General features: G+C 51.0%; 1 protein-coding gene, 28 non-coding genes and 1 pseudogene across 29 annotated transcripts; all 30 read left to right on the top strand.

Moving 5' to 3' along the window:
* Position 1: 1 nt before the first annotated feature.
* LOC141121460 (U1 spliceosomal RNA) lies at positions 2-165 on the top strand. The gene has a single exon (XR_012240545.1). It is a non-coding gene; the product is annotated as a U1 spliceosomal RNA (small nuclear RNA).
* A 526-nt stretch (positions 166-691) lies between these two features.
* LOC141121461 (U1 spliceosomal RNA) lies at positions 692-855 on the top strand. Its single transcript, XR_012240546.1, has one exon. It is a non-coding gene; the product is annotated as a U1 spliceosomal RNA (small nuclear RNA).
* Positions 856-1,381: 526 nt separating this feature from the next.
* Positions 1,382-1,545, top strand: LOC141121462 (U1 spliceosomal RNA). The gene has a single exon (XR_012240547.1). It is a non-coding gene; the product is annotated as a U1 spliceosomal RNA (small nuclear RNA).
* A 526-nt stretch (positions 1,546-2,071) lies between these two features.
* LOC141121463 (U1 spliceosomal RNA) lies at positions 2,072-2,235 on the top strand. Its single transcript, XR_012240548.1, has one exon. It is a non-coding gene; the product is annotated as a U1 spliceosomal RNA (small nuclear RNA).
* A 526-nt stretch (positions 2,236-2,761) lies between these two features.
* LOC141121464 (U1 spliceosomal RNA) lies at positions 2,762-2,925 on the top strand. The gene has a single exon (XR_012240549.1). It is a non-coding gene; the product is annotated as a U1 spliceosomal RNA (small nuclear RNA).
* Positions 2,926-3,451: 526 nt separating this feature from the next.
* Positions 3,452-3,615, top strand: LOC141121465 (U1 spliceosomal RNA). Its single transcript, XR_012240550.1, has one exon. It is a non-coding gene; the product is annotated as a U1 spliceosomal RNA (small nuclear RNA).
* A 526-nt stretch (positions 3,616-4,141) lies between these two features.
* On the top strand, positions 4,142-4,305 carry LOC141121466 (U1 spliceosomal RNA). Its single transcript, XR_012240551.1, has one exon. It is a non-coding gene; the product is annotated as a U1 spliceosomal RNA (small nuclear RNA).
* A 526-nt stretch (positions 4,306-4,831) lies between these two features.
* Positions 4,832-4,995, top strand: LOC141121468 (U1 spliceosomal RNA). The gene has a single exon (XR_012240553.1). It is a non-coding gene; the product is annotated as a U1 spliceosomal RNA (small nuclear RNA).
* Positions 4,996-5,521: 526 nt separating this feature from the next.
* On the top strand, positions 5,522-5,685 carry LOC141121469 (U1 spliceosomal RNA). The gene has a single exon (XR_012240554.1). It is a non-coding gene; the product is annotated as a U1 spliceosomal RNA (small nuclear RNA).
* A 526-nt stretch (positions 5,686-6,211) lies between these two features.
* LOC141121470 (U1 spliceosomal RNA) lies at positions 6,212-6,375 on the top strand. The gene has a single exon (XR_012240555.1). It is a non-coding gene; the product is annotated as a U1 spliceosomal RNA (small nuclear RNA).
* Positions 6,376-6,901: 526 nt separating this feature from the next.
* Positions 6,902-7,065, top strand: LOC141121471 (U1 spliceosomal RNA). The gene has a single exon (XR_012240556.1). It is a non-coding gene; the product is annotated as a U1 spliceosomal RNA (small nuclear RNA).
* A 526-nt stretch (positions 7,066-7,591) lies between these two features.
* Positions 7,592-7,755, top strand: LOC141121472 (U1 spliceosomal RNA). Its single transcript, XR_012240557.1, has one exon. It is a non-coding gene; the product is annotated as a U1 spliceosomal RNA (small nuclear RNA).
* Positions 7,756-8,281: 526 nt separating this feature from the next.
* On the top strand, positions 8,282-8,445 carry LOC141121474 (U1 spliceosomal RNA). Its single transcript, XR_012240558.1, has one exon. It is a non-coding gene; the product is annotated as a U1 spliceosomal RNA (small nuclear RNA).
* Positions 8,446-8,971: 526 nt separating this feature from the next.
* LOC141121475 (U1 spliceosomal RNA) lies at positions 8,972-9,135 on the top strand. The gene has a single exon (XR_012240559.1). It is a non-coding gene; the product is annotated as a U1 spliceosomal RNA (small nuclear RNA).
* Positions 9,136-9,661: 526 nt separating this feature from the next.
* On the top strand, positions 9,662-9,825 carry LOC141121476 (U1 spliceosomal RNA). The gene has a single exon (XR_012240560.1). It is a non-coding gene; the product is annotated as a U1 spliceosomal RNA (small nuclear RNA).
* Positions 9,826-10,351: 526 nt separating this feature from the next.
* Positions 10,352-10,515, top strand: LOC141121477 (U1 spliceosomal RNA). The gene has a single exon (XR_012240561.1). It is a non-coding gene; the product is annotated as a U1 spliceosomal RNA (small nuclear RNA).
* Positions 10,516-11,041: 526 nt separating this feature from the next.
* Positions 11,042-11,205, top strand: LOC141121478 (U1 spliceosomal RNA). Its single transcript, XR_012240562.1, has one exon. It is a non-coding gene; the product is annotated as a U1 spliceosomal RNA (small nuclear RNA).
* A 526-nt stretch (positions 11,206-11,731) lies between these two features.
* On the top strand, positions 11,732-11,895 carry LOC141121480 (U1 spliceosomal RNA). Its single transcript, XR_012240564.1, has one exon. It is a non-coding gene; the product is annotated as a U1 spliceosomal RNA (small nuclear RNA).
* A 526-nt stretch (positions 11,896-12,421) lies between these two features.
* On the top strand, positions 12,422-12,585 carry LOC141121481 (U1 spliceosomal RNA). Its single transcript, XR_012240565.1, has one exon. It is a non-coding gene; the product is annotated as a U1 spliceosomal RNA (small nuclear RNA).
* A 526-nt stretch (positions 12,586-13,111) lies between these two features.
* LOC141121482 (U1 spliceosomal RNA) lies at positions 13,112-13,275 on the top strand. Its single transcript, XR_012240566.1, has one exon. It is a non-coding gene; the product is annotated as a U1 spliceosomal RNA (small nuclear RNA).
* Positions 13,276-14,039: 764 nt separating this feature from the next.
* Positions 14,040-15,438, top strand: LOC141121424 (uncharacterized). The gene is given in 2 exon segments (XM_073611111.1): positions 14,040-14,501; positions 14,503-15,438. Coding segments are annotated over 2 exon segments (1,398 nt in total).
* A 3,560-nt stretch (positions 15,439-18,998) lies between these two features.
* LOC141121434 (U1 spliceosomal RNA) lies at positions 18,999-19,139 on the top strand (annotated as a pseudogene).
* Positions 19,140-19,665: 526 nt separating this feature from the next.
* LOC141121483 (U1 spliceosomal RNA) lies at positions 19,666-19,829 on the top strand. The gene has a single exon (XR_012240567.1). It is a non-coding gene; the product is annotated as a U1 spliceosomal RNA (small nuclear RNA).
* A 526-nt stretch (positions 19,830-20,355) lies between these two features.
* On the top strand, positions 20,356-20,519 carry LOC141121484 (U1 spliceosomal RNA). The gene has a single exon (XR_012240568.1). It is a non-coding gene; the product is annotated as a U1 spliceosomal RNA (small nuclear RNA).
* A 526-nt stretch (positions 20,520-21,045) lies between these two features.
* LOC141121427 (U1 spliceosomal RNA) lies at positions 21,046-21,209 on the top strand. Its single transcript, XR_012240513.1, has one exon. It is a non-coding gene; the product is annotated as a U1 spliceosomal RNA (small nuclear RNA).
* Positions 21,210-21,735: 526 nt separating this feature from the next.
* On the top strand, positions 21,736-21,899 carry LOC141121428 (U1 spliceosomal RNA). Its single transcript, XR_012240514.1, has one exon. It is a non-coding gene; the product is annotated as a U1 spliceosomal RNA (small nuclear RNA).
* Positions 21,900-22,425: 526 nt separating this feature from the next.
* Positions 22,426-22,589, top strand: LOC141121429 (U1 spliceosomal RNA). Its single transcript, XR_012240515.1, has one exon. It is a non-coding gene; the product is annotated as a U1 spliceosomal RNA (small nuclear RNA).
* A 526-nt stretch (positions 22,590-23,115) lies between these two features.
* LOC141121430 (U1 spliceosomal RNA) lies at positions 23,116-23,279 on the top strand. The gene has a single exon (XR_012240516.1). It is a non-coding gene; the product is annotated as a U1 spliceosomal RNA (small nuclear RNA).
* A 526-nt stretch (positions 23,280-23,805) lies between these two features.
* On the top strand, positions 23,806-23,969 carry LOC141121431 (U1 spliceosomal RNA). The gene has a single exon (XR_012240517.1). It is a non-coding gene; the product is annotated as a U1 spliceosomal RNA (small nuclear RNA).
* Positions 23,970-24,495: 526 nt separating this feature from the next.
* Positions 24,496-24,659, top strand: LOC141121433 (U1 spliceosomal RNA). The gene has a single exon (XR_012240520.1). It is a non-coding gene; the product is annotated as a U1 spliceosomal RNA (small nuclear RNA).
* The last annotated feature ends 390 nt before the right edge of the window (positions 24,660-25,049 follow it).

Here is a 25,049-nt window from a genome sequence, read left to right on the forward strand (position 1 = left end):
CATACTTACCTGGCAGGGGAGATACCATGATCATGAAGGTGGTTCTCCCAGGGCGAGGCTCGGCCATTGCACTCCGGCTGTGCTGACCCCTGCGATTTCCTCAAATGCAGGAAACTCGACTGCATAATTTGTGGTAGTGGGGGACTGCGTTCGCGCTTTCCCCTGATTATTCCTGGTCAAAAGACAGCTTGACGAAAGAAACTACGGGGCCTTTATCGTTTCTACAAGGTTTCCTCCAGCCACCTGTTCCTGTCTCAGGTGGGGTCTGTGCGGGGCCTTCTACGAGGGTTCAACGCGTCAGCCACTTGTCCTGCATCAAACCCATATCTGTATGCTGCATGCTTTCCCTATCCCTATGCTATGGGCTCGCCGCGGGCCTAGTTTCGCAGAACAAAGCTGCCTCGTGCCTGGATGCTTAGTCGCCGCCCCTCTATGCAAATATATGTGTGCTGCAGTGTAGCTTGGGAGCCTGGTTGTAAACCCCTTGCGTGCATAAAGACATTTTCAGAGGCTTCCCAGGAGGGCTACCAAAAAGGAACCAATACGCCTGACTGTTCACAGGGATAATGTGCCTTGCTGATGGAATAGCTGCGACTGAGGCTAGTTTGCCAGCAGGCACCCAGAAAGCCCCTCCATAACCTGGTGGAGGCGTGCCCCTGACCGGGGGGTGCTAGAGTGACGATTCCAACTCATACTTACCTGGCAGGGGAGATACCATGATCATGAAGGTGGTTCTCCCAGGGCGAGGCTCGGCCATTGCACTCCGGCTGTGCTGACCCCTGCGATTTCCTCAAATGCAGGAAACTCGACTGCATAATTTGTGGTAGTGGGGGACTGCGTTCGCGCTTTCCCCTGATTATTCCTGGTCAAAAGACAGCTTGACGAAAGAAACTACGGGGCCTTTATCGTTTCTACAAGGTTTCCTCCAGCCACCTGTTCCTGTCTCAGGTGGGGTCTGTGCGGGGCCTTCTACGAGGGTTCAACGCGTCAGCCACTTGTCCTGCATCAAACCCATATCTGTATGCTGCATGCTTTCCCTATCCCTATGCTATGGGCTCGCCGCGGGCCTAGTTTCGCAGAACAAAGCTGCCTCGTGCCTGGATGCTTAGTCGCCGCCCCTCTATGCAAATATATGTGTGCTGCAGTGTAGCTTGGGAGCCTGGTTGTAAACCCCTTGCGTGCATAAAGACATTTTCAGAGGCTTCCCAGGAGGGCTACCAAAAAGGAACCAATACGCCTGACTGTTCACAGGGATAATGTGCCTTGCTGATGGAATAGCTGCGACTGAGGCTAGTTTGCCAGCAGGCACCCAGAAAGCCCCTCCATAACCTGGTGGAGGCGTGCCCCTGACCGGGGGGTGCTAGAGTGACGATTCCAACTCATACTTACCTGGCAGGGGAGATACCATGATCATGAAGGTGGTTCTCCCAGGGCGAGGCTCGGCCATTGCACTCCGGCTGTGCTGACCCCTGCGATTTCCTCAAATGCAGGAAACTCGACTGCATAATTTGTGGTAGTGGGGGACTGCGTTCGCGCTTTCCCCTGATTATTCCTGGTCAAAAGACAGCTTGACGAAAGAAACTACGGGGCCTTTATCGTTTCTACAAGGTTTCCTCCAGCCACCTGTTCCTGTCTCAGGTGGGGTCTGTGCGGGGCCTTCTACGAGGGTTCAACGCGTCAGCCACTTGTCCTGCATCAAACCCATATCTGTATGCTGCATGCTTTCCCTATCCCTATGCTATGGGCTCGCCGCGGGCCTAGTTTCGCAGAACAAAGCTGCCTCGTGCCTGGATGCTTAGTCGCCGCCCCTCTATGCAAATATATGTGTGCTGCAGTGTAGCTTGGGAGCCTGGTTGTAAACCCCTTGCGTGCATAAAGACATTTTCAGAGGCTTCCCAGGAGGGCTACCAAAAAGGAACCAATACGCCTGACTGTTCACAGGGATAATGTGCCTTGCTGATGGAATAGCTGCGACTGAGGCTAGTTTGCCAGCAGGCACCCAGAAAGCCCCTCCATAACCTGGTGGAGGCGTGCCCCTGACCGGGGGGTGCTAGAGTGACGATTCCAACTCATACTTACCTGGCAGGGGAGATACCATGATCATGAAGGTGGTTCTCCCAGGGCGAGGCTCGGCCATTGCACTCCGGCTGTGCTGACCCCTGCGATTTCCTCAAATGCAGGAAACTCGACTGCATAATTTGTGGTAGTGGGGGACTGCGTTCGCGCTTTCCCCTGATTATTCCTGGTCAAAAGACAGCTTGACGAAAGAAACTACGGGGCCTTTATCGTTTCTACAAGGTTTCCTCCAGCCACCTGTTCCTGTCTCAGGTGGGGTCTGTGCGGGGCCTTCTACGAGGGTTCAACGCGTCAGCCACTTGTCCTGCATCAAACCCATATCTGTATGCTGCATGCTTTCCCTATCCCTATGCTATGGGCTCGCCGCGGGCCTAGTTTCGCAGAACAAAGCTGCCTCGTGCCTGGATGCTTAGTCGCCGCCCCTCTATGCAAATATATGTGTGCTGCAGTGTAGCTTGGGAGCCTGGTTGTAAACCCCTTGCGTGCATAAAGACATTTTCAGAGGCTTCCCAGGAGGGCTACCAAAAAGGAACCAATACGCCTGACTGTTCACAGGGATAATGTGCCTTGCTGATGGAATAGCTGCGACTGAGGCTAGTTTGCCAGCAGGCACCCAGAAAGCCCCTCCATAACCTGGTGGAGGCGTGCCCCTGACCGGGGGGTGCTAGAGTGACGATTCCAACTCATACTTACCTGGCAGGGGAGATACCATGATCATGAAGGTGGTTCTCCCAGGGCGAGGCTCGGCCATTGCACTCCGGCTGTGCTGACCCCTGCGATTTCCTCAAATGCAGGAAACTCGACTGCATAATTTGTGGTAGTGGGGGACTGCGTTCGCGCTTTCCCCTGATTATTCCTGGTCAAAAGACAGCTTGACGAAAGAAACTACGGGGCCTTTATCGTTTCTACAAGGTTTCCTCCAGCCACCTGTTCCTGTCTCAGGTGGGGTCTGTGCGGGGCCTTCTACGAGGGTTCAACGCGTCAGCCACTTGTCCTGCATCAAACCCATATCTGTATGCTGCATGCTTTCCCTATCCCTATGCTATGGGCTCGCCGCGGGCCTAGTTTCGCAGAACAAAGCTGCCTCGTGCCTGGATGCTTAGTCGCCGCCCCTCTATGCAAATATATGTGTGCTGCAGTGTAGCTTGGGAGCCTGGTTGTAAACCCCTTGCGTGCATAAAGACATTTTCAGAGGCTTCCCAGGAGGGCTACCAAAAAGGAACCAATACGCCTGACTGTTCACAGGGATAATGTGCCTTGCTGATGGAATAGCTGCGACTGAGGCTAGTTTGCCAGCAGGCACCCAGAAAGCCCCTCCATAACCTGGTGGAGGCGTGCCCCTGACCGGGGGGTGCTAGAGTGACGATTCCAACTCATACTTACCTGGCAGGGGAGATACCATGATCATGAAGGTGGTTCTCCCAGGGCGAGGCTCGGCCATTGCACTCCGGCTGTGCTGACCCCTGCGATTTCCTCAAATGCAGGAAACTCGACTGCATAATTTGTGGTAGTGGGGGACTGCGTTCGCGCTTTCCCCTGATTATTCCTGGTCAAAAGACAGCTTGACGAAAGAAACTACGGGGCCTTTATCGTTTCTACAAGGTTTCCTCCAGCCACCTGTTCCTGTCTCAGGTGGGGTCTGTGCGGGGCCTTCTACGAGGGTTCAACGCGTCAGCCACTTGTCCTGCATCAAACCCATATCTGTATGCTGCATGCTTTCCCTATCCCTATGCTATGGGCTCGCCGCGGGCCTAGTTTCGCAGAACAAAGCTGCCTCGTGCCTGGATGCTTAGTCGCCGCCCCTCTATGCAAATATATGTGTGCTGCAGTGTAGCTTGGGAGCCTGGTTGTAAACCCCTTGCGTGCATAAAGACATTTTCAGAGGCTTCCCAGGAGGGCTACCAAAAAGGAACCAATACGCCTGACTGTTCACAGGGATAATGTGCCTTGCTGATGGAATAGCTGCGACTGAGGCTAGTTTGCCAGCAGGCACCCAGAAAGCCCCTCCATAACCTGGTGGAGGCGTGCCCCTGACCGGGGGGTGCTAGAGTGACGATTCCAACTCATACTTACCTGGCAGGGGAGATACCATGATCATGAAGGTGGTTCTCCCAGGGCGAGGCTCGGCCATTGCACTCCGGCTGTGCTGACCCCTGCGATTTCCTCAAATGCAGGAAACTCGACTGCATAATTTGTGGTAGTGGGGGACTGCGTTCGCGCTTTCCCCTGATTATTCCTGGTCAAAAGACAGCTTGACGAAAGAAACTACGGGGCCTTTATCGTTTCTACAAGGTTTCCTCCAGCCACCTGTTCCTGTCTCAGGTGGGGTCTGTGCGGGGCCTTCTACGAGGGTTCAACGCGTCAGCCACTTGTCCTGCATCAAACCCATATCTGTATGCTGCATGCTTTCCCTATCCCTATGCTATGGGCTCGCCGCGGGCCTAGTTTCGCAGAACAAAGCTGCCTCGTGCCTGGATGCTTAGTCGCCGCCCCTCTATGCAAATATATGTGTGCTGCAGTGTAGCTTGGGAGCCTGGTTGTAAACCCCTTGCGTGCATAAAGACATTTTCAGAGGCTTCCCAGGAGGGCTACCAAAAAGGAACCAATACGCCTGACTGTTCACAGGGATAATGTGCCTTGCTGATGGAATAGCTGCGACTGAGGCTAGTTTGCCAGCAGGCACCCAGAAAGCCCCTCCATAACCTGGTGGAGGCGTGCCCCTGACCGGGGGGTGCTAGAGTGACGATTCCAACTCATACTTACCTGGCAGGGGAGATACCATGATCATGAAGGTGGTTCTCCCAGGGCGAGGCTCGGCCATTGCACTCCGGCTGTGCTGACCCCTGCGATTTCCTCAAATGCAGGAAACTCGACTGCATAATTTGTGGTAGTGGGGGACTGCGTTCGCGCTTTCCCCTGATTATTCCTGGTCAAAAGACAGCTTGACGAAAGAAACTACGGGGCCTTTATCGTTTCTACAAGGTTTCCTCCAGCCACCTGTTCCTGTCTCAGGTGGGGTCTGTGCGGGGCCTTCTACGAGGGTTCAACGCGTCAGCCACTTGTCCTGCATCAAACCCATATCTGTATGCTGCATGCTTTCCCTATCCCTATGCTATGGGCTCGCCGCGGGCCTAGTTTCGCAGAACAAAGCTGCCTCGTGCCTGGATGCTTAGTCGCCGCCCCTCTATGCAAATATATGTGTGCTGCAGTGTAGCTTGGGAGCCTGGTTGTAAACCCCTTGCGTGCATAAAGACATTTTCAGAGGCTTCCCAGGAGGGCTACCAAAAAGGAACCAATACGCCTGACTGTTCACAGGGATAATGTGCCTTGCTGATGGAATAGCTGCGACTGAGGCTAGTTTGCCAGCAGGCACCCAGAAAGCCCCTCCATAACCTGGTGGAGGCGTGCCCCTGACCGGGGGGTGCTAGAGTGACGATTCCAACTCATACTTACCTGGCAGGGGAGATACCATGATCATGAAGGTGGTTCTCCCAGGGCGAGGCTCGGCCATTGCACTCCGGCTGTGCTGACCCCTGCGATTTCCTCAAATGCAGGAAACTCGACTGCATAATTTGTGGTAGTGGGGGACTGCGTTCGCGCTTTCCCCTGATTATTCCTGGTCAAAAGACAGCTTGACGAAAGAAACTACGGGGCCTTTATCGTTTCTACAAGGTTTCCTCCAGCCACCTGTTCCTGTCTCAGGTGGGGTCTGTGCGGGGCCTTCTACGAGGGTTCAACGCGTCAGCCACTTGTCCTGCATCAAACCCATATCTGTATGCTGCATGCTTTCCCTATCCCTATGCTATGGGCTCGCCGCGGGCCTAGTTTCGCAGAACAAAGCTGCCTCGTGCCTGGATGCTTAGTCGCCGCCCCTCTATGCAAATATATGTGTGCTGCAGTGTAGCTTGGGAGCCTGGTTGTAAACCCCTTGCGTGCATAAAGACATTTTCAGAGGCTTCCCAGGAGGGCTACCAAAAAGGAACCAATACGCCTGACTGTTCACAGGGATAATGTGCCTTGCTGATGGAATAGCTGCGACTGAGGCTAGTTTGCCAGCAGGCACCCAGAAAGCCCCTCCATAACCTGGTGGAGGCGTGCCCCTGACCGGGGGGTGCTAGAGTGACGATTCCAACTCATACTTACCTGGCAGGGGAGATACCATGATCATGAAGGTGGTTCTCCCAGGGCGAGGCTCGGCCATTGCACTCCGGCTGTGCTGACCCCTGCGATTTCCTCAAATGCAGGAAACTCGACTGCATAATTTGTGGTAGTGGGGGACTGCGTTCGCGCTTTCCCCTGATTATTCCTGGTCAAAAGACAGCTTGACGAAAGAAACTACGGGGCCTTTATCGTTTCTACAAGGTTTCCTCCAGCCACCTGTTCCTGTCTCAGGTGGGGTCTGTGCGGGGCCTTCTACGAGGGTTCAACGCGTCAGCCACTTGTCCTGCATCAAACCCATATCTGTATGCTGCATGCTTTCCCTATCCCTATGCTATGGGCTCGCCGCGGGCCTAGTTTCGCAGAACAAAGCTGCCTCGTGCCTGGATGCTTAGTCGCCGCCCCTCTATGCAAATATATGTGTGCTGCAGTGTAGCTTGGGAGCCTGGTTGTAAACCCCTTGCGTGCATAAAGACATTTTCAGAGGCTTCCCAGGAGGGCTACCAAAAAGGAACCAATACGCCTGACTGTTCACAGGGATAATGTGCCTTGCTGATGGAATAGCTGCGACTGAGGCTAGTTTGCCAGCAGGCACCCAGAAAGCCCCTCCATAACCTGGTGGAGGCGTGCCCCTGACCGGGGGGTGCTAGAGTGACGATTCCAACTCATACTTACCTGGCAGGGGAGATACCATGATCATGAAGGTGGTTCTCCCAGGGCGAGGCTCGGCCATTGCACTCCGGCTGTGCTGACCCCTGCGATTTCCTCAAATGCAGGAAACTCGACTGCATAATTTGTGGTAGTGGGGGACTGCGTTCGCGCTTTCCCCTGATTATTCCTGGTCAAAAGACAGCTTGACGAAAGAAACTACGGGGCCTTTATCGTTTCTACAAGGTTTCCTCCAGCCACCTGTTCCTGTCTCAGGTGGGGTCTGTGCGGGGCCTTCTACGAGGGTTCAACGCGTCAGCCACTTGTCCTGCATCAAACCCATATCTGTATGCTGCATGCTTTCCCTATCCCTATGCTATGGGCTCGCCGCGGGCCTAGTTTCGCAGAACAAAGCTGCCTCGTGCCTGGATGCTTAGTCGCCGCCCCTCTATGCAAATATATGTGTGCTGCAGTGTAGCTTGGGAGCCTGGTTGTAAACCCCTTGCGTGCATAAAGACATTTTCAGAGGCTTCCCAGGAGGGCTACCAAAAAGGAACCAATACGCCTGACTGTTCACAGGGATAATGTGCCTTGCTGATGGAATAGCTGCGACTGAGGCTAGTTTGCCAGCAGGCACCCAGAAAGCCCCTCCATAACCTGGTGGAGGCGTGCCCCTGACCGGGGGGTGCTAGAGTGACGATTCCAACTCATACTTACCTGGCAGGGGAGATACCATGATCATGAAGGTGGTTCTCCCAGGGCGAGGCTCGGCCATTGCACTCCGGCTGTGCTGACCCCTGCGATTTCCTCAAATGCAGGAAACTCGACTGCATAATTTGTGGTAGTGGGGGACTGCGTTCGCGCTTTCCCCTGATTATTCCTGGTCAAAAGACAGCTTGACGAAAGAAACTACGGGGCCTTTATCGTTTCTACAAGGTTTCCTCCAGCCACCTGTTCCTGTCTCAGGTGGGGTCTGTGCGGGGCCTTCTACGAGGGTTCAACGCGTCAGCCACTTGTCCTGCATCAAACCCATATCTGTATGCTGCATGCTTTCCCTATCCCTATGCTATGGGCTCGCCGCGGGCCTAGTTTCGCAGAACAAAGCTGCCTCGTGCCTGGATGCTTAGTCGCCGCCCCTCTATGCAAATATATGTGTGCTGCAGTGTAGCTTGGGAGCCTGGTTGTAAACCCCTTGCGTGCATAAAGACATTTTCAGAGGCTTCCCAGGAGGGCTACCAAAAAGGAACCAATACGCCTGACTGTTCACAGGGATAATGTGCCTTGCTGATGGAATAGCTGCGACTGAGGCTAGTTTGCCAGCAGGCACCCAGAAAGCCCCTCCATAACCTGGTGGAGGCGTGCCCCTGACCGGGGGGTGCTAGAGTGACGATTCCAACTCATACTTACCTGGCAGGGGAGATACCATGATCATGAAGGTGGTTCTCCCAGGGCGAGGCTCGGCCATTGCACTCCGGCTGTGCTGACCCCTGCGATTTCCTCAAATGCAGGAAACTCGACTGCATAATTTGTGGTAGTGGGGGACTGCGTTCGCGCTTTCCCCTGATTATTCCTGGTCAAAAGACAGCTTGACGAAAGAAACTACGGGGCCTTTATCGTTTCTACAAGGTTTCCTCCAGCCACCTGTTCCTGTCTCAGGTGGGGTCTGTGCGGGGCCTTCTACGAGGGTTCAACGCGTCAGCCACTTGTCCTGCATCAAACCCATATCTGTATGCTGCATGCTTTCCCTATCCCTATGCTATGGGCTCGCCGCGGGCCTAGTTTCGCAGAACAAAGCTGCCTCGTGCCTGGATGCTTAGTCGCCGCCCCTCTATGCAAATATATGTGTGCTGCAGTGTAGCTTGGGAGCCTGGTTGTAAACCCCTTGCGTGCATAAAGACATTTTCAGAGGCTTCCCAGGAGGGCTACCAAAAAGGAACCAATACGCCTGACTGTTCACAGGGATAATGTGCCTTGCTGATGGAATAGCTGCGACTGAGGCTAGTTTGCCAGCAGGCACCCAGAAAGCCCCTCCATAACCTGGTGGAGGCGTGCCCCTGACCGGGGGGTGCTAGAGTGACGATTCCAACTCATACTTACCTGGCAGGGGAGATACCATGATCATGAAGGTGGTTCTCCCAGGGCGAGGCTCGGCCATTGCACTCCGGCTGTGCTGACCCCTGCGATTTCCTCAAATGCAGGAAACTCGACTGCATAATTTGTGGTAGTGGGGGACTGCGTTCGCGCTTTCCCCTGATTATTCCTGGTCAAAAGACAGCTTGACGAAAGAAACTACGGGGCCTTTATCGTTTCTACAAGGTTTCCTCCAGCCACCTGTTCCTGTCTCAGGTGGGGTCTGTGCGGGGCCTTCTACGAGGGTTCAACGCGTCAGCCACTTGTCCTGCATCAAACCCATATCTGTATGCTGCATGCTTTCCCTATCCCTATGCTATGGGCTCGCCGCGGGCCTAGTTTCGCAGAACAAAGCTGCCTCGTGCCTGGATGCTTAGTCGCCGCCCCTCTATGCAAATATATGTGTGCTGCAGTGTAGCTTGGGAGCCTGGTTGTAAACCCCTTGCGTGCATAAAGACATTTTCAGAGGCTTCCCAGGAGGGCTACCAAAAAGGAACCAATACGCCTGACTGTTCACAGGGATAATGTGCCTTGCTGATGGAATAGCTGCGACTGAGGCTAGTTTGCCAGCAGGCACCCAGAAAGCCCCTCCATAACCTGGTGGAGGCGTGCCCCTGACCGGGGGGTGCTAGAGTGACGATTCCAACTCATACTTACCTGGCAGGGGAGATACCATGATCATGAAGGTGGTTCTCCCAGGGCGAGGCTCGGCCATTGCACTCCGGCTGTGCTGACCCCTGCGATTTCCTCAAATGCAGGAAACTCGACTGCATAATTTGTGGTAGTGGGGGACTGCGTTCGCGCTTTCCCCTGATTATTCCTGGTCAAAAGACAGCTTGACGAAAGAAACTACGGGGCCTTTATCGTTTCTACAAGGTTTCCTCCAGCCACCTGTTCCTGTCTCAGGTGGGGTCTGTGCGGGGCCTTCTACGAGGGTTCAACGCGTCAGCCACTTGTCCTGCATCAAACCCATATCTGTATGCTGCATGCTTTCCCTATCCCTATGCTATGGGCTCGCCGCGGGCCTAGTTTCGCAGAACAAAGCTGCCTCGTGCCTGGATGCTTAGTCGCCGCCCCTCTATGCAAATATATGTGTGCTGCAGTGTAGCTTGGGAGCCTGGTTGTAAACCCCTTGCGTGCATAAAGACATTTTCAGAGGCTTCCCAGGAGGGCTACCAAAAAGGAACCAATACGCCTGACTGTTCACAGGGATAATGTGCCTTGCTGATGGAATAGCTGCGACTGAGGCTAGTTTGCCAGCAGGCACCCAGAAAGCCCCTCCATAACCTGGTGGAGGCGTGCCCCTGACCGGGGGGTGCTAGAGTGACGATTCCAACTCATACTTACCTGGCAGGGGAGATACCATGATCATGAAGGTGGTTCTCCCAGGGCGAGGCTCGGCCATTGCACTCCGGCTGTGCTGACCCCTGCGATTTCCTCAAATGCAGGAAACTCGACTGCATAATTTGTGGTAGTGGGGGACTGCGTTCGCGCTTTCCCCTGATTATTCCTGGTCAAAAGACAGCTTGACGAAAGAAACTACGGGGCCTTTATCGTTTCTACAAGGTTTCCTCCAGCCACCTGTTCCTGTCTCAGGTGGGGTCTGTGCGGGGCCTTCTACGAGGGTTCAACGCGTCAGCCACTTGTCCTGCATCAAACCCATATCTGTATGCTGCATGCTTTCCCTATCCCTATGCTATGGGCTCGCCGCGGGCCTAGTTTCGCAGAACAAAGCTGCCTCGTGCCTGGATGCTTAGTCGCCGCCCCTCTATGCAAATATATGTGTGCTGCAGTGTAGCTTGGGAGCCTGGTTGTAAACCCCTTGCGTGCATAAAGACATTTTCAGAGGCTTCCCAGGAGGGCTACCAAAAAGGAACCAATACGCCTGACTGTTCACAGGGATAATGTGCCTTGCTGATGGAATAGCTGCGACTGAGGCTAGTTTGCCAGCAGGCACCCAGAAAGCCCCTCCATAACCTGGTGGAGGCGTGCCCCTGACCGGGGGGTGCTAGAGTGACGATTCCAACTCATACTTACCTGGCAGGGGAGATACCATGATCATGAAGGTGGTTCTCCCAGGGCGAGGCTCGGCCATTGCACTCCGGCTGTGCTGACCCCTGCGATTTCCTCAAATGCAGGAAACTCGACTGCATAATTTGTGGTAGTGGGGGACTGCGTTCGCGCTTTCCCCTGATTATTCCTGGTCAAAAGACAGCTTGACGAAAGAAACTACGGGGCCTTTATCGTTTCTACAAGGTTTCCTCCAGCCACCTGTTCCTGTCTCAGGTGGGGTCTGTGCGGGGCCTTCTACGAGGGTTCAACGCGTCAGCCACTTGTCCTGCATCAAACCCATATCTGTATGCTGCATGCTTTCCCTATCCCTATGCTATGGGCTCGCCGCGGGCCTAGTTTCGCAGAACAAAGCTGCCTCGTGCCTGGATGCTTAGTCGCCGCCCCTCTATGCAAATATATGTGTGCTGCAGTGTAGCTTGGGAGCCTGGTTGTAAACCCCTTGCGTGCATAAAGACATTTTCAGAGGCTTCCCAGGAGGGCTACCAAAAAGGAACCAATACGCCTGACTGTTCACAGGGATAATGTGCCTTGCTGATGGAATAGCTGCGACTGAGGCTAGTTTGCCAGCAGGCACCCAGAAAGCCCCTCCATAACCTGGTGGAGGCGTGCCCCTGACCGGGGGGTGCTAGAGTGACGATTCCAACTCATACTTACCTGGCAGGGGAGATACCATGATCATGAAGGTGGTTCTCCCAGGGCGAGGCTCGGCCATTGCACTCCGGCTGTGCTGACCCCTGCGATTTCCTCAAATGCAGGAAACTCGACTGCATAATTTGTGGTAGTGGGGGACTGCGTTCGCGCTTTCCCCTGATTATTCCTGGTCAAAAGACAGCTTGACGAAAGAAACTACGGGGCCTTTATCGTTTCTACAAGGTTTCCTCCAGCCACCTGTTCCTGTCTCAGGTGGGGTCTGTGCGGGGCCTTCTACGAGGGTTCAACGCGTCAGCCACTTGTCCTGCATCAAACCCATATCTGTATGCTGCATGCTTTCCCTATCCCTATGCTATGGGCTCGCCGCGGGCCTAGTTTCGCAGAACAAAGCTGCCTCGTGCCTGGATGCTTAGTCGCCGCCCCTCTATGCAAATATATGTGTGCTGCAGTGTAGCTTGGGAGCCTGGTTGTAAACCCCTTGCGTGCATAAAGACATTTTCAGAGGCTTCCCAGGAGGGCTACCAAAAAGGAACCAATACGCCTGACTGTTCACAGGGATAATGTGCCTTGCTGATGGAATAGCTGCGACTGAGGCTAGTTTGCCAGCAGGCACCCAGAAAGCCCCTCCATAACCTGGTGGAGGCGTGCCCCTGACCGGGGGGTGCTAGAGTGACGATTCCAACTCATACTTACCTGGCAGGGGAGATACCATGATCATGAAGGTGGTTCTCCCAGGGCGAGGCTCGGCCATTGCACTCCGGCTGTGCTGACCCCTGCGATTTCCTCAAATGCAGGAAACTCGACTGCATAATTTGTGGTAGTGGGGGACTGCGTTCGCGCTTTCCCCTGATTATTCCTGGTCAAAAGACAGCTTGACGAAAGAAACTACGGGGCCTTTATCGTTTCTACAAGGTTTCCTCCAGCCACCTGTTCCTGTCTCAGGTGGGGTCTGTGCGGGGCCTTCTACGAGGGTTCAACGCGTCAGCCACTTGTCCTGCATCAAACCCATATCTGTATGCTGCATGCTTTCCCTATCCCTATGCTATGGGCTCGCCGCGGGCCTAGTTTCGCAGAACAAAGCTGCCTCGTGCCTGGATGCTTAGTCGCCGCCCCTCTATGCAAATATATGTGTGCTGCAGTGTAGCTTGGGAGCCTGGTTGTAAACCCCTTGCGTGCATAAAGACATTTTCAGAGGCTTCCCAGGAGGGCTACCAAAAAGGAACCAATACGCCTGACTGTTCACAGGGATAATGTGCCTTGCTGATGGAATAGCTGCGACTGAGGCTAGTTTGCCAGCAGGCACCCAGAAAGCCCCTCCATAACCTGGTGGAGGCGTGCCCCTGACCGGGGGGTGCTAGAGTGACGATTCCAACTCATACTTACCTGGCAGGGGAGATACCATGATCATGAAGGTGGTTCTCCCAGGGCGAGGCTCGGCCATTGCACTCCGGCTGTGCTGACCCCTGCGATTTCCTCAAATGCAGGAAACTCGACTGCATAATTTGTGGTAGTGGGGGACTGCGTTCGCGCTTTCCCCTGATTATTCCTGGTCAAAAGACAGCTTGACGAAAGAAACTACGGGGCCTTTATCGTTTCTACAAGGTTTCCTCCAGCCACCTGTTCCTGTCTCAGGTGGGGTCTGTGCGGGGCCTTCTACGAGGGTTCAACGCGTCAGCCACTTGTCCTGCATCAAACCCATATCTGTATGCTGCATGCTTTCCCTATCCCTATGCTATGGGCTCGCCGCGGGCCTAGTTTCGCAGAACAAAGCTGCCTCGTGCCTGGATGCTTAGTCGCCGCCCCTCTATGCAAATATATGTGTGCTGCAGTGTAGCTTGGGAGCCTGGTTGTAAACCCCTTGCGTGCATAAAGACATTTTCAGAGGCTTCCCAGGAGGGCTACCAAAAAGGAACCAATACGCCTGACTGTTCACAGGGATAATGTGCCTTGCTGATGGAATAGCTGCGACTGAGGCTAGTTTGCCAGCAGGCACCCAGAAAGCCCCTCCATAACCTGGTGGAGGCGTGCCCCTGACCGGGGGGTGCTAGAGTGACGATTCCAACTCATACTTACCTGGCAGGGGAGATACCATGATCATGAAGGTGGTTCTTGAGCTGTTTGGATAGTATCGCTGGCTGCGCTACTCTGTGGAGTGTTCTCCCCTGGCTGTGAGACTGACAGTTTCACTGTTTCATGCTGTCACTGGTTAAGGACATTTTCCTAAAGAGTGCCTGCTGGTTACTTCCCTGCTGAATTCACCTCAGCCCTGCAGTTCTGCTGAGGGAGGAGGGTAAACTTCTGTTATGGCGGCGGCCAAAAACGCAAATGTTCCGGCTTATGCGCGGGTGAATAATTCTGTCAGACTAGAGTTTGAAGCTGAGAAAAGACAAGAAAGAGGCCTGGAATATATTGTCAAAGATTTGCTGTTTGGACTGTTCCAGTTAACACCGGATAAGATTCTTGCACTACAGGATTACCATGTAAGAGGAGTTTATGATGTTACATTTATTAATAAGAGAACCTGCCTTGATTTTGTGAGGAAATCGCAGCAGTATTGCAATGATAAGTTATTGGACTGTGTAAAGGTGACTCCACATTATGAGGAAGAGAATTTACAATCGCTTGTGCTGAAAATGTATAACCCAAATTTACCTCAGGAAGACATTACCAGCTGGCTTTCCCTGTTTTGTGACAAGGTAAAATTTCTACATAAAATTACTAACCAGTTTGGGTTGTGGACTGGAAAAAGGAAATATCTTGTGTCATTTAAAAAAGACATTCTTCCCCCCAGCTCGCTTTAGCATTGGAAAGCATAACGGGGATTTATTTTTTGATGGAATGGGCAGTTTCTGTCGCATATGCCATGTATATGGCCACACAACTGAGCTATGCAAAGAGAGACATAGATGCAGGAATTGTGACTCTTTTGAACATGAAACTCTAGCATGTTCTAAAATTAAAAGATGTAATTTCTGCCTTTGTCCTGGACATGTTTATTCAAACTGTCCCCATCGTAACAACACAGAGACATTAAAGCAGGCTGTTACAGCTAATCCTGAGGTAAAATCATCTGAGGTAAAATCATCTGAGCGGGAAAATTCAGCTGATCCAGCGCCCCCTGCTGTTGACTTGGAAAATCCTGCAGCTGGATTAATTTCTGACATTTCTAAAGCAAAAATACCTGTCACAGCAGAAAGTTCAGTATCACACCAGGTGTTTGTGCAAGAGGAAGAAAAGTCTGTCTTGCAGAAAATGGAGGCTGTATCCTTGCAGGGAGAAAATGGAAAGGAGCAACGTTTAAAATATATGACAAAACAATCAGGAAGATCCAGAGAAGGAAAGCAGGCTTTGGAAAAAGGCAAGTGCCCTGGGGATGAAGATGCACAGCAAGATGGAAAGTCAAAGGCCAAGAAACTACGAACAGGATCACCAGCTGCGATTGGAGCAAGGATGGATATACAAGCTGGGAAAAAGTCATGGGCAGAGGTTGTAAAATCCTCTGCTAGTACAGATACAGAGAAAATGGAGCCCAGCCCCCTTCCAGTGGACTATTCGTTAGAAGACCTATTCTTTGATAATGAGATTCCTATTAATTCAGTCAGCCCGGCATCTCCTAAGCAGAATTTCTTAAACACTGATTTAGTCCACCAATTGGAAAAAGTCATGGGAATGGATCCTTCAGAGGGCAATATGGATTTCTGAGTAAGTCTGGATTAGGAATCTCTACCTTATTTCACCATGGCTGTGTTAGAAGGCTTAACCTTTAACGTGCACTGCATAAAAAGTCAGCTAAGACGCATAACTGTGTTTAACTTTCTGGCGGCTTTTAATGTAAGTGTTTTTTTCCTGCAAGAATGTGCTATACCACACATGAGCAATTATGAGACTTTTGCAAAAGACTGGACTCATGGCCCTTCTGTGTGGTCAGGCTCAAATGGGAATAAAAGTGCAGGAGTTGCTATTCTTTTTAAAGGGCCAGCACAAATTCACCAGATACAAGAACTTGTGCCAGGGAGAGTTTTGTTTGTTTCTGTCTCTATTGATGGTATTAAGTGGGATCTCCTAAATGTATATGCATCTCCAGATACAAAAGACCGTATTGAACTGTTTGAAAATTTGAACCTCTTTATGGCAAATATTAAACCAACACTTGTAGCAGGTGATTTTAACTGTACTTTAAATGGGGCAGATAGATATGGTCCAGGTGTTAAAGTGACTGATAGATCAACTAACCTTTTGAAAGCAATGATAACTGATTTCAAGTTTAGAGATATTTTTATGACCCTTAATACAAATATACCCTTAACTGAGAGAGTTACATGGAAAGGTAAAGATGCTGGATCAAGAATTGACTTTATATTTGCTGCTAAGTCTTTAGTGCCCTTGACATGCGTTCATAAAGAGAATGTTATTTCAGACCACAAGGTGGTGATTTTCAAGGTTTCAAGCCCAGCTGAACAAAAAGTGGGAAGAGGCTTTTGGAAATTGAACACCTCCCTGCTACAAGATGATGGAGTGTATAAGGATTTTAGTAAAGTATTTAAGGAGTGGCAGACAGAAAAGTTGCACGCTAGTGATATTCTAACATGGTGGGATATAGTAAAAGGGAGAATTAAACGTTTTTTCATTAAATTAGGGGTTCACAAGGCAAAAGAAAAAAGAGAATTTTTTGATAATCTAAATACCCAGCTACAAACTTTGTATAAACTCAAAGGAATAGGCTGTGATGTAGCTGATAATATTTCTACAGCAAAAGAGAACATTAAAAAGTGTCTAGAAGAGAAAGCAAAGGAAGTCATTTTTAAAAGCCGTGTAAAACATGTAGAAGAGAATGAAAAGTGTACCAAGTACTTCTTTAGGAGGGTTTCACTTTCAAAGGAAATAATAACAGAAATAGAGGGGGAGAATTCCAGGAGTGGCATAATGGGAAAAGTTTGTACTTTTTATCAATCCCTATATGACACCAAAAACATTGACAGCGATTTCCTGAATGACACACTCAAAGATATAACTATGGTTCTAAACCAAGATGATGCAAAGTCCCTAAATGAGCTTTTAACTGAAGATGAACTTTTAAAAACCATGAAGAGTTTTCAAAAAAGTAAAGTACCTGGGCTGGATGGTTTGCCTGTTGAATTTTACTTGCAGTTTTGGGACATTTTAAAAAATGACTTGCTAAATGTATTTAGCAAATGTTTTCTCTATAAAGAGCTGCCACATTCTTGGAGGAGAGGAGTCATTACCCTACTGCCAAAAGGGGGCGACAAAACCCAATTAAAGAACTGGAGGCCTATAACACTCCTGAACCTGGATTATAAAATCTTTGCTAAAATCCTGGCAAACAGGTTGAAAAGAGTGATAGATAAAGTGATCCATAGTAACCAGGTGTGCGGTATCCCTGGGCGTAGAATACACCATATTACCAACCTCATAAGGGACTCTATTTGGTACATGGAAGAGCGTAAGCAACCTCTGGCAATTCTGTCATTAGATTTTGAAAAAGCTTTTGACCACATATCTCACGTGTATCTCTTTAATGTTCTGCACAAAATGGGCATTCCAGAGGGCTTTTTGTCCTCATTAAGGTCCTTATATAATAAGTGTACCAGTCAAGTTTTAGTCAATGGCTTCATGACTGAAGGCTTTAGCTTAAAGTGTGGTGTCAAGCAAGGATGTCCTTTGTCGCCATTGCTTTTTGTGTGTGCCATTGAGCCACTGTTATGCTCCATTAGAAAGGATAAGGTGATCAGAGGAGTTCACGTGCCAGGAAGTGGAGGGCGGCAAGTAAAAATAACTGGTTACATGGACGACCTTGCCATGTTGTGTACTAACACTACATCTGTTCAAAGGGCAATCAAAAGAACAGAATATTTCTGTGCCGCTTCTGGATTTAAATTAAATTTGAATAAAAGCAGCATGATGGAAATTGGAGATTGGAAGCCTTCTCTAGATTGCCCAATACAAAAGAAGGAATCTATAAAAATCTTGGGCACAATTTTTACCTCTAAAAATGATGGAGAGGAGTCATGGAACGTGGTTATGGAAAGGATAAACAGAAAGGTTATAGGCTGGAAGATGCGACAGTTAACCATTGAAGGGAGGATTTTACTACTTAAAATGGTTCTGTTACCTATTTTATTGTATACAGCTCTCACCTTTCCTCCATCAGTATTACACCTGACTCAGGTTGTACGAACATGTTTTCTCTTTGTTTGGGGTTCAAAGATGGAGAGGTTAAAAAGAATATACATGACAAAACCACCTGAAAAAGGTGGGAAAGGTATGCCAAATATAAAGCGCTTTGTATATACAAAATATTTGGTTCTATGCCTTCAAGCCCATAAAACAGAAGCACTTTGGTCTTTTTTTCTGAGATATGCAGCAGGGTTTACTTTTCGGAAACATGGTTGGTACAATTTATCTCTGAAAAGCCCTTTCTGCCTTAACCCCCCATGGTTTTATAGCATTTTGCAAACTATCATCTCTGACTTCAATCTTTGTAATAAATCCCAAGAAGACCTTTGTGATAAATTGAAGTTGAAACTGCATTTTAATGCTGCTGAAACTTTAATTCCTATCATTCAAATGCCAGAAGAGGAGGTAAAAACTGTTTGGGCAAAAGTCAGTCATAAACAGCTCTTTAATAGTCAAAAAGATTTAGCATGGGCCTGTGTGCACGAATGCCTACCTACCAAAGCCTTTCAGCACAAGAGAGGCGTGATAACATCAGCTAAGTGTCCAAGGTCCTCGTGTAGATCTAATGAGACAGTAAAGCATTTTCTGTGGGATTGCTTTTATGCCAAAGAACTTTGGACGAAAGTAAAACCACTTCTAGAACAGGTGGCGGGAATTAAAGATTTAAACTATGAGCTGGTTCTTTATGGCAAAGTGGAGACTATACCACAGGCTAAATGTATGATTTTATGGAAAATGATAAACTCTTTTAAAGAAGCTCTGTGGAAAGTCCGAAACAAGATAATCTTTAATTCTAATGAGGTAACAGTTAATGAATGCATATCTTTGAGTTTTAGTGCAATGCGTTTATATGTTTTGCTTGATGAAAAGAGTTCTGCAAACAAAAGCAAGTTTTGGTGTCAGGAAAAATGGTTTATATTTTCAAACTAAGTAATGGAAAAAAGATTGTAGTGTATGATATGCGGACTCTGTTCCATTTACTTATGTATATCAGTTAAAAAGTATTGTAAAGTTGAAATGTGAACTTGTATATAATTTATTGACTTAATAAAGCTTTTAAAAAACGAAAAACGAAATGAAGGTGGTTCTCCCAGGGCGAGGCTCGGCCATTGCACTCCGGCTGTGCTGACCCCTGCGATTTCCTCAAATGCAGGAAACTCGACTGCATAATTTGTGGTAGTGGGGGACTGCGTTCGCGCTTTCCCCTGATTATTCCTGGTCAAAAGACAGCTTGACGAAAGAAACTACGGGGCCTTTATCGTTTCTACAAGGTTTCCTCCAGCCACCTGTTCCTGTCTCAGGTGGGGTCTGTGCGGGGCCTTCTACGAGGGTTCAACGCGTCAGCCACTTGTCCTGCATCAAACCCATATCTGTATGCTGCATGCTTTCCCTATCCCTATGCTATGGGCTCGCCGCGGGCCTAGTTTCGCAGAACAAAGCTGCCTCGTGCCTGGATGCTTAGTCGCCGCCCCTCTATGCAAATATATGTGTGCTGCAGTGTAGCTTGGGAGCCTGGTTGTAAACCCCTTGCGTGCATAAAGACATTTTCAGAGGCTTCCCAGGAGGGCTACCAAAAAGGAACCAATACGCCTGACTGTTCACAGGGATAATGTGCCTTGCTGATGGAATAGCTGCGACTGAGGCTAGTTTGCCAGCAGGCACCCAGAAAGCCCCTCCATAACCTGGTGGAGGCGTGCCCCTGACCGGGGGGTGCTAGAGTGACGATTCCAACTCATACTTACCTGGCAGGGGAGATACCATGATCATGAAGGTGGTTCTCCCAGGGCGAGGCTCGGCCATTGCACTCCGGCTGTGCTGACCCCTGCGATTTCCTCAAATGCAGGAAACTCGACTGCATAATTTGTGGTAGTGGGGGACTGCGTTCGCGCTTTCCCCTGATTATTCCTGGTCAAAAGACAGCTTGACGAAAGAAACTACGGGGCCTTTATCGTTTCTACAAGGTTTCCTCCAGCCACCTGTTCCTGTCTCAGGTGGGGTCTGTGCGGGGCCTTCTACGAGGGTTCAACGCGTCAGCCACTTGTCCTGCATCAAACCCATATCTGTATGCTGCATGCTTTCCCTATCCCTATGCTATGGGCTCGCCGCGGGCCTAGTTTCGCAGAACAAAGCTGCCTCGTGCCTGGATGCTTAGTCGCCGCCCCTCTATGCAAATATATGTGTGCTGCAGTGTAGCTTGGGAGCCTGGTTGTAAACCCCTTGCGTGCATAAAGACATTTTCAGAGGCTTCCCAGGAGGGCTACCAAAAAGGAACCAATACGCCTGACTGTTCACAGGGATAATGTGCCTTGCTGATGGAATAGCTGCGACTGAGGCTAGTTTGCCAGCAGGCACCCAGAAAGCCCCTCCATAACCTGGTGGAGGCGTGCCCCTGACCGGGGGGTGCTAGAGTGACGATTCCAACTCATACTTACCTGGCAGGGGAGATACCATGATCATGAAGGTGGTTCTCCCAGGGCGAGGCTCGGCCATTGCACTCCGGCTGTGCTGACCCCTGCGATTTCCTCAAATGCAGGAAACTCGACTGCATAATTTGTGGTAGTGGGGGACTGCGTTCGCGCTTTCCCCTGATTATTCCTGGTCAAAAGACAGCTTGACGAAAGAAACTACGGGGCCTTTATCGTTTCTACAAGGTTTCCTCCAGCCACCTGTTCCTGTCTCAGGTGGGGTCTGTGCGGGGCCTTCTACGAGGGTTCAACGCGTCAGCCACTTGTCCTGCATCAAACCCATATCTGTATGCTGCATGCTTTCCCTATCCCTATGCTATGGGCTCGCCGCGGGCCTAGTTTCGCAGAACAAAGCTGCCTCGTGCCTGGATGCTTAGTCGCCGCCCCTCTATGCAAATATATGTGTGCTGCAGTGTAGCTTGGGAGCCTGGTTGTAAACCCCTTGCGTGCATAAAGACATTTTCAGAGGCTTCCCAGGAGGGCTACCAAAAAGGAACCAATACGCCTGACTGTTCACAGGGATAATGTGCCTTGCTGATGGAATAGCTGCGACTGAGGCTAGTTTGCCAGCAGGCACCCAGAAAGCCCCTCCATAACCTGGTGGAGGCGTGCCCCTGACCGGGGGGTGCTAGAGTGACGATTCCAACTCATACTTACCTGGCAGGGGAGATACCATGATCATGAAGGTGGTTCTCCCAGGGCGAGGCTCGGCCATTGCACTCCGGCTGTGCTGACCCCTGCGATTTCCTCAAATGCAGGAAACTCGACTGCATAATTTGTGGTAGTGGGGGACTGCGTTCGCGCTTTCCCCTGATTATTCCTGGTCAAAAGACAGCTTGACGAAAGAAACTACGGGGCCTTTATCGTTTCTACAAGGTTTCCTCCAGCCACCTGTTCCTGTCTCAGGTGGGGTCTGTGCGGGGCCTTCTACGAGGGTTCAACGCGTCAGCCACTTGTCCTGCATCAAACCCATATCTGTATGCTGCATGCTTTCCCTATCCCTATGCTATGGGCTCGCCGCGGGCCTAGTTTCGCAGAACAAAGCTGCCTCGTGCCTGGATGCTTAGTCGCCGCCCCTCTATGCAAATATATGTGTGCTGCAGTGTAGCTTGGGAGCCTGGTTGTAAACCCCTTGCGTGCATAAAGACATTTTCAGAGGCTTCCCAGGAGGGCTACCAAAAAGGAACCAATACGCCTGACTGTTCACAGGGATAATGTGCCTTGCTGATGGAATAGCTGCGACTGAGGCTAGTTTGCCAGCAGGCACCCAGAAAGCCCCTCCATAACCTGGTGGAGGCGTGCCCCTGACCGGGGGGTGCTAGAGTGACGATTCCAACTCATACTTACCTGGCAGGGGAGATACCATGATCATGAAGGTGGTTCTCCCAGGGCGAGGCTCGGCCATTGCACTCCGGCTGTGCTGACCCCTGCGATTTCCTCAAATGCAGGAAACTCGACTGCATAATTTGTGGTAGTGGGGGACTGCGTTCGCGCTTTCCCCTGATTATTCCTGGTCAAAAGACAGCTTGACGAAAGAAACTACGGGGCCTTTATCGTTTCTACAAGGTTTCCTCCAGCCACCTGTTCCTGTCTCAGGTGGGGTCTGTGCGGGGCCTTCTACGAGGGTTCAACGCGTCAGCCACTTGTCCTGCATCAAACCCATATCTGTATGCTGCATGCTTTCCCTATCCCTATGCTATGGGCTCGCCGCGGGCCTAGTTTCGCAGAACAAAGCTGCCTCGTGCCTGGATGCTTAGTCGCCGCCCCTCTATGCAAATATATGTGTGCTGCAGTGTAGCTTGGGAGCCTGGTTGTAAACCCCTTGCGTGCATAAAGACATTTTCAGAGGCTTCCCAGGAGGGCTACCAAAAAGGAACCAATACGCCTGACTGTTCACAGGGATAATGTGCCTTGCTGATGGAATAGCTGCGACTGAGGCTAGTTTGCCAGCAGGCACCCAGAAAGCCCCTCCATAACCTGGTGGAGGCGTGCCCCTGACCGGGGGGTGCTAGAGTGACGATTCCAACTCATACTTACCTGGCAGGGGAGATACCATGATCATGAAGGTGGTTCTCCCAGGGCGAGGCTCGGCCATTGCACTCCGGCTGTGCTGACCCCTGCGATTTCCTCAAATGCAGGAAACTCGACTGCATAATTTGTGGTAGTGGGGGACTGCGTTCGCGCTTTCCCCTGATTATTCCTGGTCAAAAGACAGCTTGACGAAAGAAACTACGGGGCCTTTATCGTTTCTACAAGGTTTCCTCCAGCCACCTGTTCCTGTCTCAGGTGGGGTCTGTGCGGGGCCTTCTACGAGGGTTCAACGCGTCAGCCACTTGTCCTGCATCAAACCCATATCTGTATGCTGCATGCTTTCCCTATCCCTATGCTATGGGCTCGCCGCGGGCCTAGTTTCGCAGAACAAAGCTGCCTCGTGCCTGGATGCTTAGTCGCCGCCCCTCTATGCAAATATATGTGTGCTGCAGTGTAGCTTGGGAGCCTGGTTGTAAACCCCTTGCGTGCATAAAGACATTTTCAGAGGCTTCCCAGGAGGGCTACCAAAAAGGAACCAATACGCCTGACTGTTCACAGGGATAATGTGCCTTGCTGATGGAATAGCTGCGACTGAGGCTAGTTTGCCAGCAGGCACCCAGAAAGCCCCTCCATAACCTGGTGGAGGCGTGCCCCTGACCGGGGGGTGCTAGAGTGACGATTCCAACTCATACTTACCTGGCAGGGGAGATACCATGATCATGAAGGTGGTTCTCCCAGGGCGAGGCTCGGCCATTGCACTCCGGCTGTGCTGACCCCTGCGATTTCCTCAAATGCAGGAAACTCGACTGCATAATTTGTGGTAGTGGGGGACTGCGTTCGCGCTTTCCCCTGATTATTCCTGGTCAAAAGACAGCTTGACGAAAGAAACTACGGGGCCTTTATCGTTTCTACAAGGTTTCCTCCAGCCACCTGTTCCTGTCTCAGGTGGGGTCTGTGCGGGGCCTTCTACGAGGGTTCAACGCGTCAGCCACTTGTCCTGCATCAAACCCATATCTGTATGCTGCATGCTTTCCCTATCCCTATGCTATGGGCTCGCCGCGGGCCTAGTTTCGCAGAACAAAGCTGCCTCGTGCCTGGATGCTTAGTCGCCGCCCCTCTATGCAAATATATGTGTGCTGCAGTGTAGCTTGGGAGCCTGGTTGTAAACCCCTTGCGTGCATAAAGACATTTTCAGAGGCTTCCCAGGAGGGCTACCAAAAAGGAACCAATACGCCTGACTGTTCACAGGGATAATGTGCCTTGCTGATGGAATAGCTGCGACTGAGGCTAGTTTGCCAGCAGGCACCCAGAAAGCCCCTCCATAACCTGGTGGAGGCGTGCCCCTGACCGGGGGGTGCTAGAGTGACGATTCCAACTCATACTTACCTGGCAGGGGAGATACCATGATCATGAAGGTGGTTCTCCCAGGGCGAGGCTCGGCCATTGCACTCCGGCTGTGCTGACCCCTGCGATTTCCTCAAATGCAGGAAACTCGACTGCATAATTTGTGGTAGTGGGGGACTGCGTTCGCGCTTTCCCCTGATTATTCCTGGTCAAAAGACAGCTTGACGAAAGAAACTACGGGGCCTTTATCGTTTCTACAAGGTTTCCTCCAGCCACCTGTTCCTGTCTCAGGTGGGGTCTGTGCGGGGCCTTCTACGAGGGTTCAACGCGTCAGCCACTTGTCCTGCATCAAACCCATATCTGTATGCTGCATGCTTTCCCTATCCCTATGCTATGGGCTCGCCGCGGGCCTAGTTTCGCAGAACAAAGCTGCCTCGTGCCTGGATGCTTAGTCGCCGCCCCTCTATGCAAATATATGTGTGCTGCAGTGTAGCTTGGGAGCCTGGTTGTAAACCCCTTGCGTGCATAAAGACATTTTCAGAGGCTTCCCAGGAGGGCTACCAAAAAGGAACCAATACGCCTGACTGTTCACAGGGATAATGTGCCTTGCTGATGGAATAGCTGCGACTGAGGCTAGTTTGCCAGCAGGCACCCAGAAAGCCCCTCCATAACCTGGTGGAGGCGTGCCCCTGACCGGGGGGTGCTAGAGTGACGATTCCAACTCATACTTACCTGGCAGGGGAGATACCATGATCATGAAGGTGGTTCTCCCAGGGCGAGGCTCGGCCATTGCACTCCGGCTGTGCTGACCCCTGCGATTTCCTCAAATGCAGGAAACTCGACTGCATAATTTGTGGTAGTGGGGGACTGCGTTCGCGCTTTCCCCTGATTATTCCTGGTCAAAAGACAGCTTGACGAAAGAAACTACGGGGCCTTTATCGTTTCTACAAGGTTTCCTCCAGCCACCTGTTCCTGTCTCAGGTGGGGTCTGTGCGGGGCCTTCTACGAGGGTTCAACGCGTCAGCCACTTGTCCTGCATCAAACCCATATCTGTATGCTGCATGCTTTCCCTATCCCTATGCTATGGGCTCGCCGCGGGCCTAGTTTCGCAGAACAAAGCTGCCTCGTGCCTGGATGCTTAGTCGCCGCCCCTCTATGCAAATATATGTGTGCTGCAGTGTAGCTTGGGAGCCTGGTTGTAAACCCCTTGCGTGCATAAAGACATTTTCAGAGGCTTCCCAGGAGGGCTACCAAAAAGGAACCAATACGCCTGACTGT

The sequence above is a fragment of the Aquarana catesbeiana genome, unplaced genomic scaffold (genome assembly GCF_042186555.1).
Source record: "Aquarana catesbeiana isolate 2022-GZ unplaced genomic scaffold, ASM4218655v1 unanchor180, whole genome shotgun sequence".
In the NCBI taxonomy this organism is placed as follows: Eukaryota; Metazoa; Chordata; class Amphibia; order Anura; family Ranidae; genus Aquarana; species Aquarana catesbeiana.